The sequence below is a fragment of the Prionailurus bengalensis genome, chromosome D2, assembly GCF_016509475.1.
Source record: "Prionailurus bengalensis isolate Pbe53 chromosome D2, Fcat_Pben_1.1_paternal_pri, whole genome shotgun sequence".
Classification (NCBI taxonomy): Eukaryota; Metazoa; Chordata; class Mammalia; order Carnivora; family Felidae; genus Prionailurus; species Prionailurus bengalensis.
Window position 1 is genome coordinate 52,721,586 of NC_057351.1, and position 19,138 is coordinate 52,740,723.

General features: G+C 36.6%; 1 protein-coding gene across 4 annotated transcripts in view; it reads left to right on the forward strand.

The window, feature by feature from the left end:
- The window catches only part of EXOC6 (exocyst complex component 6), a 229,178-nt gene that overhangs the window by 104,483 nt on the left and 105,557 nt on the right, over positions 1–19,138 (forward strand). For all 4 annotated transcript variants that reach the window (XM_043596991.1, XM_043596992.1, XM_043596993.1 and 1 more), the window contains exons 13-15: positions 3,888–3,985; positions 12,044–12,149; positions 16,121–16,230. In XM_043596991.1, coding sequence (XP_043452926.1) covers positions 3,888–3,985; positions 12,044–12,149; positions 16,121–16,230 — 314 coding nt within the window. The remainder of the gene's footprint in view (positions 1–3,887; positions 3,986–12,043; positions 12,150–16,120; positions 16,231–19,138) is intronic.

Below are 19,138 nucleotides of genomic sequence, written 5' to 3' on the forward strand. Positions count from 1 at the left end.
TAAGATTGAGGAGGACAAACCAATCCATATTACTTATTCAGAAATCCTGCAATATTGTCATTCCACTGAAAATTGACAGGCTGAGTATTAGGTAGGTCTTACACACTGTAGTCAAGTTATACCTTTTAATTAAAGAATTGGGGAGGGTCTTTTCATAAAAACTAGAAAACATTGCATAATATTTAGTTTTTAAAATTGGCCCTTTGCCACCCTAAGGAAAGTTTTCTTTTCATATGTCATTTTATTACTTAAAACAATGCTGACTAAACAATAACGTTAAAAAATAACACCAACATATTATAGTTCTGCTTACTACGCATTAAGTAAATCACAAGTAAACATTTATGATTCATTACTAACATTTTTTGAGCACCCACTATGTGCTAGTAGCTAGATGATATACAAAACGATAGAGACCTAAAAATCAGACAATAGGGAAATAAAAATTCTTCAATAAATTTACAGTTTAAACAGATAAGATGTATAAGACATACTAATATAGCAATATATTAAAAACCTTTGGGCTCACAGAAGATGGAATGTCTGACTTTAATTCTAGATTGGGAAAGTCTGTACAGAAAGTTGAAATGGGAGTTGGGTTTTATTTTTATTTATTTATTTATTTATTTATTTATTTATTTATTTAATTTTATTTTTTTAATGAAATTTATTGACAAATTGGTTTCCATGCAACACCCAGTGCTCATCCCAAAAGGTGCCCTCCTCAATACCCATAACCCACCCTTTCCTCCCTCCCACCCCCCATCAACCCTCAGTTTGTTCTCAGTTTTTAACAGTCTCTTATGCTTTGGCTCTCTCCCATTCTAACCTCTTTTTTTTTTTTTCCTTCCCCTCCCCCATGGGTTCCTGTTAAGTTTCTCAGAATCCACATAAGAGTGAAACCATATGGTATCTGTCTTTCTCTGTATGGCTTATTTCACTTAGCATCACACTCTCCAGTTCCATCCACGTTGCTACAAAAGGCCATATTTCATTTTTTCTCATTGCCACGTAGTATTCCATTGTGTATATAAACCACAATTTCTTTATCCATTCATCAGTTGATGGACATTTAGGCTCTTTCCATAATTTGGCTATTGTTGAGAGTGCTGCTGTGAACATTGGGGTACAAGTGGCCCTATGCATCAGTACTCCTGTATCCCTTGGATAAATTCCTAGCAGTGCTATTGCTGGGTCATAGGGTAGGTCTATTTTTAATTTTCTGAGGAACCTCCACACTGCTTTCCAGAGTGGCTGCACCAGTTTGCATTCCCACCAACAGTGCAAGAGGGCTCCCGTTTCTCCACATCCTCTCTAGCATCTATAGTCTCCTGATTTGTTCATTTGGGCCACTCTGACTGGCGTGAGGTGATACCTGAGTGTGGTTTTGATTTGTATTTCCCTGATAAGGAGCGACGCTGAACATCTTTTCATGTGCCTGTTGGCCATCCGGATGTCTTCTTTAGAGAAGTGTCTATTCATGTTTTCTGCCCATTTCTTCACTGGGTTATTTGTTTTTCGGGTGTGGAGTTTGGTGAGCTCTTTATAGATTTTGGATACTAGCCCTTTGTCCGATATGTCATTTGCGAATATCTTTTCCCATTCCGTTGGTTGCCTTTTAGTTTTGTTGGTTGTTTCCTTTGCTGTGCAGAAGCTTTTTATCTTCATAAGGTCCCAGTAATTCACTTTTGCTTTTAATTCCCTTGCCTTTGGGGATGTGTCGAGTAAGAGATTGCTACGGCTGAGGTCAGAGAGGTCTTTTCCTGCTTTCTCCTCTAAGGTTTTGATGGTTTCCTGTCTCACATTTAGGTCCTTTATCCATTTTGAGTTTATTTTTGTGAATGGTGTGAGAAAGTGGTCTAGTTTCAACCGTCTGCATGTTGCTGTCCAGTTCTCCCAGCACCATTTGTTAAAGAGGCTGTCTTTTTTCCATTGGATGTTCTTTCCTGCTTTGTCAAAGATGAGTTGGCCATACGTTTGTGGGTCTAGTTCTGGGGTTTCTATTCTATTCCATTGGTCTATGTGTCTGTTTTTGTGCCAGGGAGTTGGGTTTTAAAAGATGAGTTCAGCAAATACACACTAGGAAAGGGACATGAATGACAAAGGAAATAAAATACCATGTGTAAACTGTAGATAGAGGGATAGTATGGTGATAGAAAGAAGATGGGTGTGAGCAAAGAAGGGCAAATAGTGGTAATGAAACTGACAAGGTAGTTTGACCCAGATTATGGCAGGTCTTGTGGGACTTCAGTAAGTCTTCTGTAGTTCTTAACCAGGGGGATGGCGTGATCAGATTTGCACTTTTAAATGATAATCTTGAGAGTCTTTGCAATAGATTGAGTTGGAAGAGACAGATAGTTGGAATTTCAGTTTAGGAAGCTCTTACAATGGTCTAGGCAAGAGATGTGGCAGACCAAAATAAAGCAGTGGCACTGGGAATATTTCTGGAAAAAAGAAAGTAAGTGGTGGAGAAGAATGATGGATTTGAAAGAGATTTGTTAAGGAGGTAAAATCAAAAGGATTTGTTAAATGATATGTAGGGGTAAAATCAAAAGGATTTGTTAAATGATATGGGGGTAGTTTAAATGTTTTTCAAGTTTCTTCCTAATAACTGAATTGATGGTAGAACTATTAACAGAGATAGGAAATAGGAAAAACACTTGGTTTAGTTAGAAACGGAAGAGATAAGCTAACTTTAGTGTGTTTGCTTGCTGGCAGCCTCATTGGAGATGTCTAACAGGTGTTGGAGTCAAATATTTGGAGTTTCCAAATAACTAGGATGTAGATTCAGAATAATCAGAGAAAATAGTGTTTGAAGTCAGTAGACTTCACATTATGCTAGAGACCTAGAAGAAAAACATCGAAGGATGGAGATAGAAGAAAAAGGAAAACTGCAAGAACTGTTCATAGATAAAAGGAGAACAAGGAGAGAGAGTGATGTTACAGAATTCAAAGTAGACAAGTTTCAAGAGAGAGGTAATGTAGAGTGAGAGATCATTGACTTTTATATTTAGGAGGTAATCTGTGACATTGTTGAGAGAAGTTTTAAAGGAATAGCAGTGGGAGTTAGATTGTAGTAGGTTTGGCTATATGAAGAGAGTACAAAGGGAGGCAGCTGGCAGGCACAGCAAATTGAGGAGGGCTTTTTTGTTTTTCTTACTATTGTTTCTTATTTTTCTTGGCTTAAAGATGGGAGGTCATTTAACATATTTATTTAGCCAAGGGAAAGGAACTAGTGGAAATTAAAGACAATGGTGAATAAATAATCCATGAAACAGTTCCTGCAAGCAGAGTAGGATCAAAAATAAAGAAGAGGGAAACCTTGAAGGGGAAAAAGGACAAATCTGTAAGGTGGGCAGAAATATTTGGTCCTGAAATGGGTAAGATTTCAATGAATTTCGGAAGGAATAAAGTTTTGGAGAGTGTATATTTGATGGAAAGGTGTATATTTCCCCTGTACAGTGAAGTCAATCTTAAATTGAAGGTGCAAAATGAAGCTAGTGTGTTTCAGACAAAATATATTCTCTTTTCTTCTTTTATCCTTTTTAGGGCCACTTCCCAAGACACCATTATATATGCAGGTCACTAATCTTGAACTTTTTCTCCAGTTTTGACTTCTACTACTTTTGAAGGTTAACCATGTAATCCAGACTGAAAAGAGAGAGGAGAAATGGAAAAATTATTCCAGCTTCATAAAAGTCTTTCTAAACTCTCTTATCTCATGCAACCTAGTAGAAAGTCAAAAGGATAACTTATTTTTGTGCTGTTGGAATGACATACAATATGATGTAGTGATCACTTGCAAATAGTTCTCCAATATTTTCAACATTTCTCTAATGTATACCTTTACTTATTTGACTTGTTTATCTGCTTGTGTTGTGTTTTAGGGTTATGGTTTTCCAGTGAACCGACTTTTTGACCTTTTATTTGAAATAAGAGATCAATACAATGAAACGCTGCTTAAGAAATGGGCTGGAGTTTTCAGGTTAGTCTAAAGCCATGGAACCTTAATGTAAGGAAAAAGTTTGTTATATACTTTAGAATATAAAAATGCTTATATGATTTCGCATTTAGCAATAAAAATGCTTATAATTATTTTTTATTGTGGTAAAATATACATAACAAGTTTTGCCATTTTAACCTTTTTAAAATGTACAGTTCAGTGACATTAGTATATTTATGTTGTTGCAACCATCCCCACTATCCTTTTAGAAATTTTTCATCTTCCCAGACTGAAACTGTACAAATTAAACATTAACTCCTAGTCCCTTCTCCTAGCCCCAGCAATCACCATTGTAGTTTGTCTCTATGAATTTGACTACTCTCTGTATTTTATGTAAGTGGACTCATACAGTGTTTGTTTTTTTGTGTGTGTCTGGATTATTTCACTTAGCATAATGTTTCCAAGTTTCATCCATGTTGTAGCATGTACCAGAATCTCATTTTTCAAGGCTAAATAATATTCCACTGTATGTATATCACATTTTATTTATTTATTCATCTTTGATATTTGGGTCATTTCCACCTTTTGGCTGTTGTGAGTAATGCTGCTATAAACACTGATGTATAGATACATGTTTGAGTTTCTGTTTTCAGTTCTTTGGAAAATATACCCAGAAGTGGAATTGCTGGATTATATGGCAGATATATGTTTAATAAATTGAGGAACTGCCATACTGTTTTCCATAATGGCTGAAAGACTTATAATAAAATTTTAAAAAATTTTTTTAAATGTTTATTCATTTTTGAGAGACAGAGTTTATAGGTAGGATGAGGCAGAGAGAGAGGGAGACACAGAATCCAAAGCAAGCTCCAGGCTCTGAGCTGTCAGCACAGAGCCCAACACAGGGCTCGAACTCATGAGCTGTGAGATCATGACCTGAGCTGAAGTCAGAGGCTTAACCAATTGAGCCACCCAGGCGCCCCTATAATAAATTTTTAATTGAACTACTTTTAGTTCTAATCTCTGTAGTTTGTTTTCCCCAATAAATGTTAGATGTAAGGCTATAAGTATTCAAAGGTATTTAGTATTAGAAACAGAGATTTATAGCTTTTAAATTTTGTTTGGAAGGGCACCTGGGTGGCTCAGTCGGTTAAGTGTCTGACTCTTGGTCTTCAGTTCAGGTCATGATCTCGCAGTCCTGAAATTGAGCCCTGAGTAGGGCTCTGCCGATGGGCTCTGTCAGGCTCCTCCTCTGTTTGCTTCTCCCCTGCTTGCACGCGCACGCGCTCTCTCTCTCTCTCCTCCCCCCCCCCCCCACACAAAATAAATAAACTTAAAAAAATAAAAAATAAATTTGTTTGGAGAAAGTGCTGTTTTTACAAACAATGTAACTAGACTAAAAATCTTTAAAGCATCTAATTAGGAAAATTACTTTTGCTTTAATCACTTGCCTGCAGGGTATGGAAAAAGTATTTTATAATCTGTTGTAATCTATATAACTTTGTATTGCCATGAAAAGAGAAATCTGTTCCCTAATTCTAAAATCCTTTATCCCTCTATCCTCCTTCCCTCCCCCCTCCTCTCCTTTCCCCTCTGTTCCTTTCTTTTTTTCTTTCTTTCAAAAATAAAAATGTAAATCTTGAGATCTTACATCTAGGTCACCCAAATATAGAAATGATGTGGCAGTAATATTTAATGAGATTAAAACAGAAAATATGTTAAATGATTTAACATCAGCTTGACATTTGCCTCATCAGTTTTCAAAACTAGAGATGACCTGAATACTGTGATAGAAATCTTTTCAATTTTTTTTTAATGTTTATTTATTTGTGAGAGAGAGAGAGCATGTGAGCAGGGGAGGGACAAAGAGAGAGGGAGACACAGAATCTGAAGCAGGCTCCAGTCTCCGAGCTGTCAGCACAGAGCCCGATGTGGGGCTCGAACCCACAAGCTGTGAGATCATGACCTGAGCCGAAGTCAGATGCTTAACTGACTGAGCCACCCAGGGGCTCCAGATAGAAATCTTTTTAAAATACCTGAGTTGTTCACAAGGTATTTTCACTTTTATTAACATCAACCAAATAAATTCTTATTTGCACTTTTTGTATTAACATTTCTTAGGGGTTATATTGTCAGGATGTTGTCTCAAGGGGACTGTTGACAGTCTTGATGAAACATATAATGCATCAACAATTTTTGATCTTCAGTAGTTTAGAAATATGGGTAGTGCTTATTGATGGTTGGCAATCTATAATGTCTACACTTTGATGTAATGTGATATAATCTATCTTTATATATAAAATCTTTACTTATAGGGTTGATGTTAATAACTTGCCCTCTTCAGAAGAGTGTTTAAGTTTTTATAATTGTTGATAGATTTGTATTGAGCCAGCTGTCTTATTTATCATAAGACTTCTACTAGTGAGATTGTCGCCCAAGATGGGGAAAAACCATGAAGTATTGTTTTCTGTATAATTCTCAAATGTTTTTTGACTTCTACTTTTTTTTTTTTTTTACTTCTACTTTTAATACCCTTCTAGATCATGCCTTTTGCCTAAAATTTTAAGCAGTAATAGAGGGACACCTGGCTGGCTCAGTAGGTAGAGCATGTGACTCTTGATCTCAGGGTTTTAAGTTTAAGCCTCATGTTGAGTGTAGAGATTACTTAAAAATAAAATTTGGGGGGGAAAATAGCAGAATTTAAGCTTTTATTATTCCTGACCTATATATCTTCAAAAATAAACTTTGACTTCACAAGTAGTGAAGTGACAACAATGGCTAAGAGGTAAAAGTTATCATCAGTACTGAATAATTAAGATTTGACTATTTCCATGATAGAATTTATAATCTGTTATAGTTTATTTATGTGTGTGTATGGTTCCCTCCAGCTATATTGTGAATACCAGTGTTTTATTTATATTTATATTCTTTTTTTTAAAATATATATGAAATTTATTGACCAATTGGTTTCCATACAACACCCAGTGCTCATCCCAAAAGGTGCCCTCCTCAATACCCATAACCCACCCTCCCCTCCCTCCCACCCCCCATCAACCCTCAGTTTGTTCTCAGTTTTTAACAGTCTCTTATGCTTTGGCTCTCTCCCACTCTAACCTCTTTTTTTTTTTTTTCCTTCCCCTTTCCCATGGGTTCCTGTTAAGTTTCTCAGGATCCACATAAGAGTGAAACCATATGGTATCTGTCTTTCTCTGTATGGCTTATTTCACTTAGCATCACACTCTCCAGTTCCATCCACGTTGCTACAAAAGGCCATATTTCATTTTTTCTCATTGCCACGTAATATTCCATTGTGTATATAAACCACAATTCCTTTATCCATTCATCAGTTGATGGACATTTAGGCTCTTTCCATAATTTGGCTATTGTTGAGAGTGCTGCTATGAACATTGGGGTACAAGTGGCCCTATGCATCAGTACTCCTGTATCCCTTGGATAAATTCCTAGCAGTGCTATTGCTGGGTCATAGGGTAGGTCTATTTTTAATTTTCTGAGGAACCTCCACACTGTTTTCCAGAGTGGCTGCACCAGTTTGCATTCCCACCAACAGTGCAAGAGGGCTCCCGTTTCTCCACATCCTCTCTAGCATCTATAGTCTCCTGATTTGTTCATTTGGGCCACTCTGACTGGCGTGAGGTGATACCTGAGTGTGGTTTTGATTTGTATTTCCCTGATAAGGAGCGACGCTGAACATCTTTTCATGTGCCTGTTGGCCATCCGGATGTCTTCTTTAGAGAAGTGTCTATTCATGTTTTCTGCCCATTTCTTCACTGGGTTATTTGTTTTTCAGGTGTGGAGTTTGGTGAGCTCTTTATAGATTTTGGATACTAGCCCTTTGTCCGATATGTCATTTGCGAATATCTTTTCCCATTCCGTTGGTTGCCTTTTAGTTTTGTTGGTTGTTTCCTTTGCTGTGCAGAAGCTTTTTATCTTCATAAAGTCCCAGTAATTCACTTTTGCTTTTAATTCCCTTGCCTTTGGGGATGTGTCGAGTAAGAGATTGCTACGGCTGAGGTCAGAGAGGTCTTTTCCTGCTTTCTCCTCTAAGGTTTTGATGGTTTCCTGTCTCACATTTAGGTCCTTTATCCATTTTGAGTTTATTTTTGTGAATGGTGTGAGAAAGTGGTCTAGTTTCAACCGTCTGCATGTTGCTGTCCAGTTCTCCCAGCACCATTTGTTAAAGGGGCTGTCTTTTTTCCATTGGATGTTCTTTCCTGCTTTGTCAAAGATGAGTTGGCCATACGTTTGTGGGTCTAGTTCTGGGGTTTCTATTCTATTCCATTGGTCTATGTGTCTGTTTTTGTGCCATATATTTATATTTTTGATTGCCTAGCCCCAAGTACAGTGCTTTACACAGAGTAGGACCTCAGTAAATGTTTATAGAATTCAGTTCAGTAAACAGTCACTTTGAAGACCACATTAACATTTTCAGAATGTGAAAGTACCATTCATTAAATTATCTCGCCTTTCATATTAACTGATTCCCTGGCATTTGTATAAAGTAAGTAGTTTATGGTCTTCTGGTAGTTTCTTAACCTGTAACTTGCCTTTTAAAAAGATTTTCATTTCAGTATAGTTAGCATACAGTATTATATTAGTTTCAGGTGTGCAATATAGTGGTTCAACAATTCTGTTACTCAGTGTTCATCAAGATGATTGTATACTTTTTAAAAAATGTATTTATTAAGAGAGGGAGGGAGAGAGAGAGCGTGAGCACAAGTTGGGGAGGGGCAGAGAGAAAGAGAGACAGAATCCCAAGCAGGCTCTATGTCAACAGCACAGAGTCTGACGAGAGGCTCGAACCCATGAACTGTGAGATCATGACCTGAGCTGAGGCTAAGTACCAGATGCTTAACCAACTGTGCCATCCAGGTGCCCCCAAGATAATAATTCATTGTATTCTTAATTCCCTTTACCTGTTTCACCCATACTTCCACCCACCTCCCCTCTGGTAACCATCTATTTGTTCTCTGTAGTGTAACTTGTCTTTTAAACCCTTATTTTAAAACACTATTTAGAAGGAAATAGGATTGGGGCACCTGGGTGGCTCAGTCAGTTAAGCATCCAGCTTTGGCTCAGGTCATGATCTTGAGGTTCATGAGTTCAAGCCCATGTCGGGCTCTGTGCTAACAGCTTAGAGCCTGAAGCCTGCTTCTGATTCTGCGTCTCGCTCTCCCTAGCTCATGTTCTCTCTCGCTCTCTAAAAATAAATAAAAAATAAATTTAAAAATTTAAAAAAAAAAGGAAGGACGTAGGATTAGTTGAAACCTCTCGCGATATTTTAGGTGAACAGTGTCTTTTTAAAATTTTTATTTTATATCTTGTTTATTTGTTTATACTTTTAAGTTAGTTAACATACATACACTGTATGTATACATACACTGTATGTCTTGGCTTCAGGAGTAGAACCCAGTGATTCGTCACTTACATGTAACACCCAGTGCTCATCCCAACATGTGCCCTCCTTAATGCCAATCACCCATTTACCTCGCCCCCATCAACCCTCAGTTTGTTCTCTGTATTTAAGAGTCTTATGGTTTGCCTCCCTCTGTTTTTATCTTATTTTTCCTTCCCTTCCCCTATGATCATCTGCTAAGTTTCTCATATTCCACGTGTGAGTGAAATCATCTGTCTTTCTATGACCGACTTATTTGCTTAGCATAATACCCTCCAGTTACATCCACATTGTTGCAAATGGCAAGATTTCATTCTTTTCAGAGAGAGAAAAGAAGAGAGAGAGAGAGAACTGGGGAGGGGCAGAGAGAGAGGCAGAGAGAGAGAATCCCAAGTAAGCCCCTCACTGTCAGCACTGAACCCGATTCAAGACTCAATCTCACGAATTATGAGAATGTGACCCAAGCCGAAATCAAGAGTCAGATGCTTCACTGACTAAGCCACCAGGCGCCTCTAGCCAAACAGAGTCTTATTCCTCCCCCACCCGGAACAGAGTTTTATTGTAACTATTTTGTGCACCATCAGGATTTACAAACTTGTGCCTTTATTTCCAGTCTCATCAAGGCTCCAGACCCCATTTATCAATGAGATACCAGTCATCCAGTCGAAATCATATCCTCTTGTATTCCATACTTCAGCAAATGTCTCTAATGAGGTGCCATATACATCATTTGTCCATTTGCCCTGTTTGGAAATTACAGATTCATCCAGAATATACCTTCCCTCATAATTTTCATTTAGTTTTTAAATCCTATGTATATATTTTATTTCTTAAACCTCTTCTTTTTGCCACCTCCTTTCTGTCCCCACTAGGACAGCTTTAATTCAGATCCTCATCACCTTTAATCTAGATTATTCTTCAGTCTTTCTCACTGGCCTCTGTGTTCATTATTGTCCTCCCGATTTATCCTCCACATAATGGACATACCACATTTCTCTGCCTAAAACCTGTTAATGGTACTCCAGTGCCTACAGGATAAAATCTGGATGACTCCGTTTGTCCCCCTGCCCGGCCTCATGTACACCGTATCTCTTGTGTACTTTACGCTCTAGTAGTACTGCACTACCTATGGTTTTACTCACTCCCACACTCATACTTTTTTACCCCTTACGCTTTTGCTTGTTATGTTCCATCTTTCTGAAATGCTGTTCTTCCATAATCTCATTAGAAGTATTTCTTTTCTCAGGGGCGCCTGGGTGGCTCAGTCGGTTAGGCGTCCGACTTCAGCTCAGGTCATGATCTCACTGTTTGTGAGTTCGAGCCCCACGTCCGGCTCTGTGCTGACAGCTCGGAGCCTGGAGCCTGCTTCAGATTCTGTGTTTCCTTGTCTCTCTGCCTCTCCCCTGCTCATGCTCTGTCTCTGTCTCAAAAATAAATAAAACATTAAAAAAAAAATTAAAAAAAAAAGTATTTCTTTTTTCAAAAAAAAAAGGAATTATTTCTTTTTTCATCTTGAAAGGCCCTACAGAGCCCATGGCTTCTCTATAAAACTTTCCATGAGATCATCTCCCACCTACTCTGATAAACTTAATCATTTATTCCTTTGTGCTATTTCTGAAACTTGCACCCCTTTTATTATGTATAACGCATTATTATAAACATAATTTGTTTTCATGTCTGTATCTCCTCTGTTAGGTTGAAAACAAAGATCTTGTTTTTATCTTCATGAATTAGGGAATTTTCATCACAATTACTCCAGCTCCTGGCACACAATAAGTGCTCAATAAATATTAGTCAAGCTGAATTATTGGTTAAAAGAAAGTTGATGATTGGCAGCAGGTATATTTGGACAGTCTGGGTTATGCTATAGTAACAAAAATGCCCGCTATCTCAGCGGGTGGGTACAGACATTTTATTTCTCACCCAGAAGTCCCTACTGGGTCTAGTAGTCCTAGATCCAGGCTGTTTGCATTTGTGTTTACACATTCTTGACATGTAGTATTCCCTATTACCACGGGAAAAGAGAGTCACACAGTTAGCTCATAAATGCTTTGGACCTGAAGCAACACCTGTCACTTCCACTCTCAACCCAGTGGCCAAAACTAGTGATATGTCTCTGCCTGTTTGTGTGGGGGCTGTGTCAGCACATGGAGAGCATAGGGATATTGCACGAGTAGTAATCATATTGCCTTACTAAATATAAAAGTTCCTTTTGTAAATACAGCATTTTGAAAAGACTAAATCAAAGGCACTGTTTACATCTTCGGGGCACTTAACGATCTAGTTGAGAAGAGAGAGAGAGAAAAGACTTACAATTTGAGAATTGTCCCTGTCAAGAAATACAACTGTAATACTCATCTTAAGGCTTTGTTTTAGTTGTAGATAATGAGTTTGTTCAGACTGTGCATCTTAAGAATTGTTCTATTGTAAAAAACTAAAACTGAGGTGCTGAGAGGATGTAAAACAAGTGGAAGGAAGAGATTGCATATGAATTTTGAGGGACAAGATTTATTTGGTATTGAATTTTAGAATTCTGGATGAGTAGGCAGTGTTTTCCTATTTCAACTTTTAACTGACTAACGAAAATGCTTTTGTAGTAATTGGTTTATAAAAAAAGTATTGTTCTATATCACTTCAGTGATACATTTTCAATATTATATTTTCAAGTCTCTCTTCTTTCTCAACAGGGACATTTTTGAAGAAGATAATTATAGCCCCATCCCTATTGTTAATGAAGAAGAATATAAAGTAGTCATCAGTAAATTTCCCTTTCAAGATCCAGACCTTGAAAAGGTATAAGCTAGTTTTTAATTTAAGAATTCTCTGAAACAAATTCATGAATAGCTATTGCTATATAATATTAACCTGACATTGTGAGAGTGGCTTCTTTTCAGGCTTTTGTTGTTATTGTGTTATCTGAGAAACTCAGTTATGTTCTGTTGACTGTTAAAGATTATGTTACTACTTCTATTCTACTACTACTACTACTACTACTGTTTTTGTGAAGTTAAGAAGGGATTTTCCTGGGGATACTAGGAGCAGTTGTCCCAAATGTTAGGTGAATTCCCAGGACAGGTGTTAGTAACATTATATAGATTCCAAATTAGATAAAGTAAATGTCAAGTAGATTATAGGAATAAGAATATTCTAGGGAAAGAGAGGAGAATTGATCTGAAATGTTCATCATTGTGGAAGATCTTGTTTTATGTTTTCTTTTCTAGAAATATACTTCTGCAAAAAGTTTATCTTGGTTAAATAGGGTTGTATGAAGGCAGTTGCCACCTGTAGATTTTTTTCCTGAAATGGGAATATGTGTTTTTAGAGTCAAGATATGTTAACAAAAGACAGGATAGAGAAAGGAAAGAGACCAGCACATAGAGTATTGTGGGAATACACATGATTGCATATGTGTGATCATCTATACACATCAGCACACACTTGAACCTATCTAGTATCTCTGGGTAGAATCTGATCTCCCAGGAAAACAGCATCATCTTTCCTATTATTGTCACTTTTATTCTTGTTTTTTTTCTCTTTACTTTTCTTTGTTATTTTCTAACTCTTTATAATTTAGTCGTTTTCTATGTTTTTATTTCTTCACAGTGAACAAGAGTGAATTCTCGGTGAATGTGTGAACTATGACTAAATTTTTGTTATTTTTTATGTATGTATAAACTAGACATGTTGTGTGTAATAGTCACTAAATATAGGACCAAGTAATTAAATGCGTAGCTTTTAGATTATAGCCAAGACTGCCACTGCATATACATAATAGGTGTATTTTAATGAACACAAAAGACCAGAATATTCTGCATGTTGTGGCTTGGTTTTATTTTGTTTTAGTTACTGGTAATAAGTTTGTTCAGGGTGTAGCATCTATATAAAGAACATTGGATTTGGTCCAGGTTCACATGCCAGCTCTGCCTATAGCTTGTGGGCAGATGTCTTACCTTATTTAGGCATTTGTGCCACATCTGTCAAATGAGAATGTCGAACTAAATAATCTCTAATGTCCTTTCTAATTACACTAAGTCATTCTAAATAGGTTTATAGTTAAAAGGAAGTTTGACTTTGCTTGTAGGGTGCTTCCAAAACATGCAGTATCTCTTAGGATTAAGCTCATTACGAGTTATATTCATTGGTTCATGTGTTACTTATTGAAAAGAAGAACTAATGTTAAAATAAAAAACACTTGGAAGATTTAAATCTGCAAACTGAAAAAACTCATAAAATTATTTAGTAACATTCTCTTGGTTGTGTGTTTATATATTCAATTTTTTCCTAATTTGAGTATAATTTTCATTTAAAACTATTAGAAAAGATGTAAAACTGCCTCTCAAATAACTTGAATTGTGTTTTTAGTGTATATTATAGGTGAGCAAGAAGTAAGACTGAACATATATGCAAAGATCTATCTTTTTGCAGATAACTATGCTAATTTGATAACTCTTTGGCTAAAAGAAGAACTTATTTATATTCTGTCTTTAATGTCATTAAAATAGTTCTTAAAGCTGAAATGCCTTTTAAATAGTATTGGGTTCATTATTCTGTAAAGCATAATTTGGAGGTGAATTAGCACTTACATTATCATCAGGTGATTTTAAAGAATACCAACTTTTTGGTTGGTTTTTGTAGTACTCCTGATTGAGTCTCTAAATTTGGAAAGATTGAACCTACCAGTTTTGGAGAGACACTGCTGTATATGACTGTTTCACCAGCAGCCAGTTGTAAGTTTCCTTCTGCTAGAGGTACCTAAGAATACTTCGTTCATTCAGATGTTGATCATTCATCTACTAGACATTGTGCTATTTGGTAGTTTTTCAGTCTCTGCTGTCAAAGAGCTTATAGTCAAGTGAGGGATAAACATGAAATTACAATTCACAGAAACTGGCACTCCTTAAGATAGAGGAAGCAGCATGCAGAAAGGCTCTAGTTCTGTAGTATAAAATGCAAGGTTGATAAAGTACAAGAGATGAAGATCAAGAAATGAAGATGAAGAAGTGGAAAGGACCAGACTATTCTAGAGCTTATAAACAGTGTTAGAGAGTTCAGCCTTTATCTTGAGGGCTATTGAGAAGTCACAACAAGGTTTTAACCACTAAAAACATAATCTGATTTGTGCTTTAGAAAGATCTCTTTGGCCAATGTGTGGCAAATGGATTAGATAAGAGTAAGACTAGTGGCTGGGAGGCCAGCTAGGGAATTGTTGCTGTTATCTTGGTAAGAGAGATTGGTGACCTGAGTGGGAGTTATGGCCATGGAATTTGATTTAAGATATGTTTAGGAGTGGGGACCAACAGAAGTTGGTAATTATTTGCATATGAGGGATGATGAAGATAGAGGGGTCAGGTATGATAGCCAAGTTTCTGCCTTAAAGAGTAGTAGCATTTACTAAGATAGGAAATACCAGAGGAGCAGATTTAGAAGGAAAGGATGGTAATTGCACTATTGGATCTACTGAATATGTCCCAAATGTCACAGCCTAATGGAAGTGTCCAAGTGGCAGTTAGATATATGGATTTGGACTTCAGGAGAGTTAGCCTCGAGTAACAGATTTGGGAGATATTGGTGCTTGCATGGTGATTGAAGTCATGATATTAGGCAACATCATCCAAGGACAGTATGTGTAGTAAGAAGAGAAGACGTGTGGTGCAGGGCACGTGGGTGGCTCAGTTGGTTAAGTGTCTGACTTTTGATTTCAGCTTAGGTCATGATCTCACAGGTCTTGAGTTAGCTCCACATTGGGCTCTGTGCTGACAGTGTGGAGCCTGCTTGAGATTCTCTTCCTCTCCCTCTCTGCTCTTCCTGTGTGCGCTCTCTCTCAAAACAAACAAAAAAAAAAGAGAGAGAGAGAAGATGTGGGCTAGAACCCTAAGGCACAGCAATAATTAAGAGATGGCTAGACTAGGAAGAGCTACCGGGAAGGTAGACAAATAAGGAAAATCAATGTGGGGCATGGATGCCAAGGAAGGAAAGATCATTTAAGAATCAGGAGGGAACTGTGTCAGATATTTCAGATAAATCAGGTAACGTGAAAGCTGGCAAAGTCTGTTGGATTTAACATCTGTGGGGTCACTAGTCACCTTGGTGAGAATACTTTCACTGGTTAACTATGTTGCAACAAATGTGAAGATGGAAGTATAAATTAGAATTCATTAAGTGTAAATAGGAGCTTTTGGTAGAAATCTTGGAGAGAATTTACCTTTTGGAGACTGAGAATTTGCTAATAAATTTTGGCTGATAAAGCACTTTATCCAGAAGGTACCCTGTAAACCATTGGCTGCACTGCTGTAAGGTATTACAGGAATTATGGAATGAAATAGATACCTTGTTGGTGTCAAGCCTTCACTGAACGTGAGTGAGAGGAGTCTTAGAATTAATTGATGATACTGAGCCAGGAAGATGGCCCATAACTTTCATGGCCAACCTGACTCTTGTATTATGAATGCAAAGCAACAGACAGCTAGACCTCTTCTGCAGGATGTTTCTCATCAGAACATACAGTGGTATTGATATGTACTTTCTCTGCTTCTTAGAAGTCTGATAATAGGATTTAAGAAACAGGTAAATTGCCACTATTTTCTCAGAAATATTTTAGTTTTCTTTAAAATCTCAAACATAATTAGAAATGTAACAGTAGACTTTGAGATGCAGTCATTTCCTATTCAAATGTGAAAGCAATTTAATTTTTACATTTTCAGGTGATTAGAATATCTTTTTCTAAAATTTCAGAAACAATATCAACTTTGTTTTTCTTTCTACAGCAATCTTTCCCAAAGAAATTTCCCATGTCTCAGTCAGTGCCTCATATTTACATTCAAGTTAAAGAATTTATTTATGCTAGCCTTAAATTTTCAGAGTCACTACACCGGAGGTAAGTTTACTAATAAATGTGTCTTCATCATAGCTGTTTTTGTGAAATAGTAACACTTGATTTGCAGGCCTTGATTCTTTAATGGATTATCATCTCATTGGAAAAGCTTGCATATTTTAGCGACATTGGAGTTAAGTTGCTATAAATTTGATGTTATATATATTTTTATTTTTTATAATGTAGATCTTCAAACTCATAAAAATAGAGATAATAGGATATGAAACTCCTGAGTTCTCAGCATCTGTAGCAATAATAAACATTTTGCCATATTGTCTAACTTTTTTTTGCCAAAGTATTTTAAAGCAAATTCCAGAAATAATGACACTTTACCCCTAGAAACAGTATGTTTTTCTAAAACAAAATAAAGACATTTCATTTTTCAGCTTTCATACTTAAAATTAACACTATTCCATTCCCTAATCCATATCACTGTTTTCTTGATTGTCCCCAGGATGTCTTTTTACTGTTGGTATGTTTGTTTGCGGATAACAATTTGATACTGTTACTCCTTTAAAAAACTTTTTATTAAGTTTAAAAATTTTAATAGTATAGTTAACATACAGTGTTATATTAGTTTCAGGTGTACCATATAGGTGATTCAACAATTCTACATGTTACTCAGTGCTCATCATGATAAGTGTACTCTTAACCCCCTTTGCCTATTTCACATATCCTCCCCACCCCCCTTCACCTCCCCTCTGGGAACTATCAGTTCTTTTTTTTTTCCTTTGCTGGTTTGTTTTTTTCTTAAATTCCTCATATGAGTGAAATCATATGGTATTTTTCCTTTTCAACTGACTTATTTCACTTAGCATTATACTCTATAGCTTCATCCATGTCGTGGCAAATGTCAAGATTTCATTCTTTTTTATGGCTGAATAATATTGTTTTATATATATACCACATCTTCTTTATGCATTCATCTGTCAGTGGACATGTGGGCTGCTACAGTTGGTATGTTTGAATCATGGTCCAAATAAGGCTCATACGTTGGATTTGCTGTTAAGTTTGTTTATCAATATTCCTTTTTTTTCCCTTTTTCTTTAGTTGTTTAGATCTTATGTTTTTTAGTTTTTCTATTGCTAAGGTAGCAGTAGCTAAACAATATCCCTCCTTTATGTCATTCCCTTGTCAAAAAGATGATATTCTCAATAGTTTTGTTTTTCCTTAATTAGGTTTAAAATGAGGATTCAAACAAAATCCATAGAAGTAAAGAAGGTTGTAGCAAATTGGTATCATACTCAGTAATGGAGAGCACCACAACAACTGTTGGTAGCTGTAGCCAACTTGAATTTAGACTAGAGAATGTCATTTATCTGGTGTGATGAAAGCAATACCCTACATTTATGGAGATGGGAAATGTGATATTATCCCTGTTTTGCTGATAAGGAAACTGAAGCTCAGGGAGGCTGCATCACCAAGAATGACCCAGCTAGTTAGTTTGAGAGCTGGGATGAAGGAGCAGGCCTTAAGACTCCCATATCAGAGAAAGTGTCTGGCATGTAAGGAATAATCAGTTAATATTAGAAGAACATTAATCTTTATGCCACACCTTGTTCCAGCTACCTAGATGGACCATGCATTATAGTCACTCACATACTTCTAATTGTGAATACACTCTGGAGGAGAGAATGGTGATGCTGGCTTTATAGTCTCCCTTTCTGAATTCCATTCTTAATTTGTATATTGGATAGCAGGAAATACCCTTCAGTGTGAAATTCTTCTGAATTTTAAGTCATAAGAAAGGCATGAAGACAGTTCAGGTATAATATTTATTTTCCAAGTTGAAACAGAACAATGACAGCTGTTTTTATTGTATTGTATTGTATTGTATTGTATTGTATTGTATTGTATTGTACATGTCTCTTATTGTAAGCTACCATGATTTTGGATTTAAGGAGCACATAAATAAATGGAAGAAGAAATGTGTGCCCTGCCAGGGTAAAAGAGTTTTCTGATCTTAGGTCTTACACTGCTTCTTCCTTGTGAATAAAGATGGTTTAAAAGGTTTCTTAATTTTTGTTCCTGAATAACATCTGAGTTTGAGAGGAAAGGAAGAGAAAGGAAGATAAATACCTAATGCATGGCATCTGCTGTGCTAAGTGTTTCTCACAAGCCAGTGATTGTCAGAACTTAGTCCCCGGACCAGCAGCATTAGAACATCACATGGGAAATTGTTAGAAATGCCACCTTAGACCTACTGAAGTAAAAACTTTGAGGGTGGGGCCCTGGGTATTACCAAGTTGTCTGGGTAATTCTGATGCATTCTGAACTTTCAGAACCATTGCTTTAAGCTTCATAATACTCTACCACCTCTTATACAAGAGCCTCTAAAGGTATATTTTAAAGACATTAGCTTTTAACCTCAGTCATAAAACTCACTAAAGATACTGTGTTCCCTATACGGCACAACACAATACACACCATATAATCTAGCATTTGAAAACTGATGGATATATATGAATATTAACTGAAGATAAATAACAAATGATTATGATGGTAGTTTTCAATTGTGGTAGTTTTCAGTTGCGGAGCTCAAATGGTCTGAGAACCACCAATAATTTATGCCTGTCTTGTTTTTTATTTAATACTTCAAATTTCTGATTTGGATAGAGGCAGTATAATGCAGTGGTTAAGAATATAAGCTCCAGACTTAGGCCTTAGTTTAATCTTGATGGCAGCACTCACCAGTTGTGGTAAGATGTTGGACAAGTTTCCTCATCTGCAAAATGAGTGCAATAATTCATAGGGTGGTTGCAAGAATTAAATGAGGTAATACAGGTGTATAAAGCACTTGGTATACTGCCTGGCATATGATAGGCACATAGGTCTTCAGAGAGGATGGGATACTGTAATATTAGAAGTGAGACTGGAACTTGGAGTGTTAATATTTTATTTTGTAAGCATC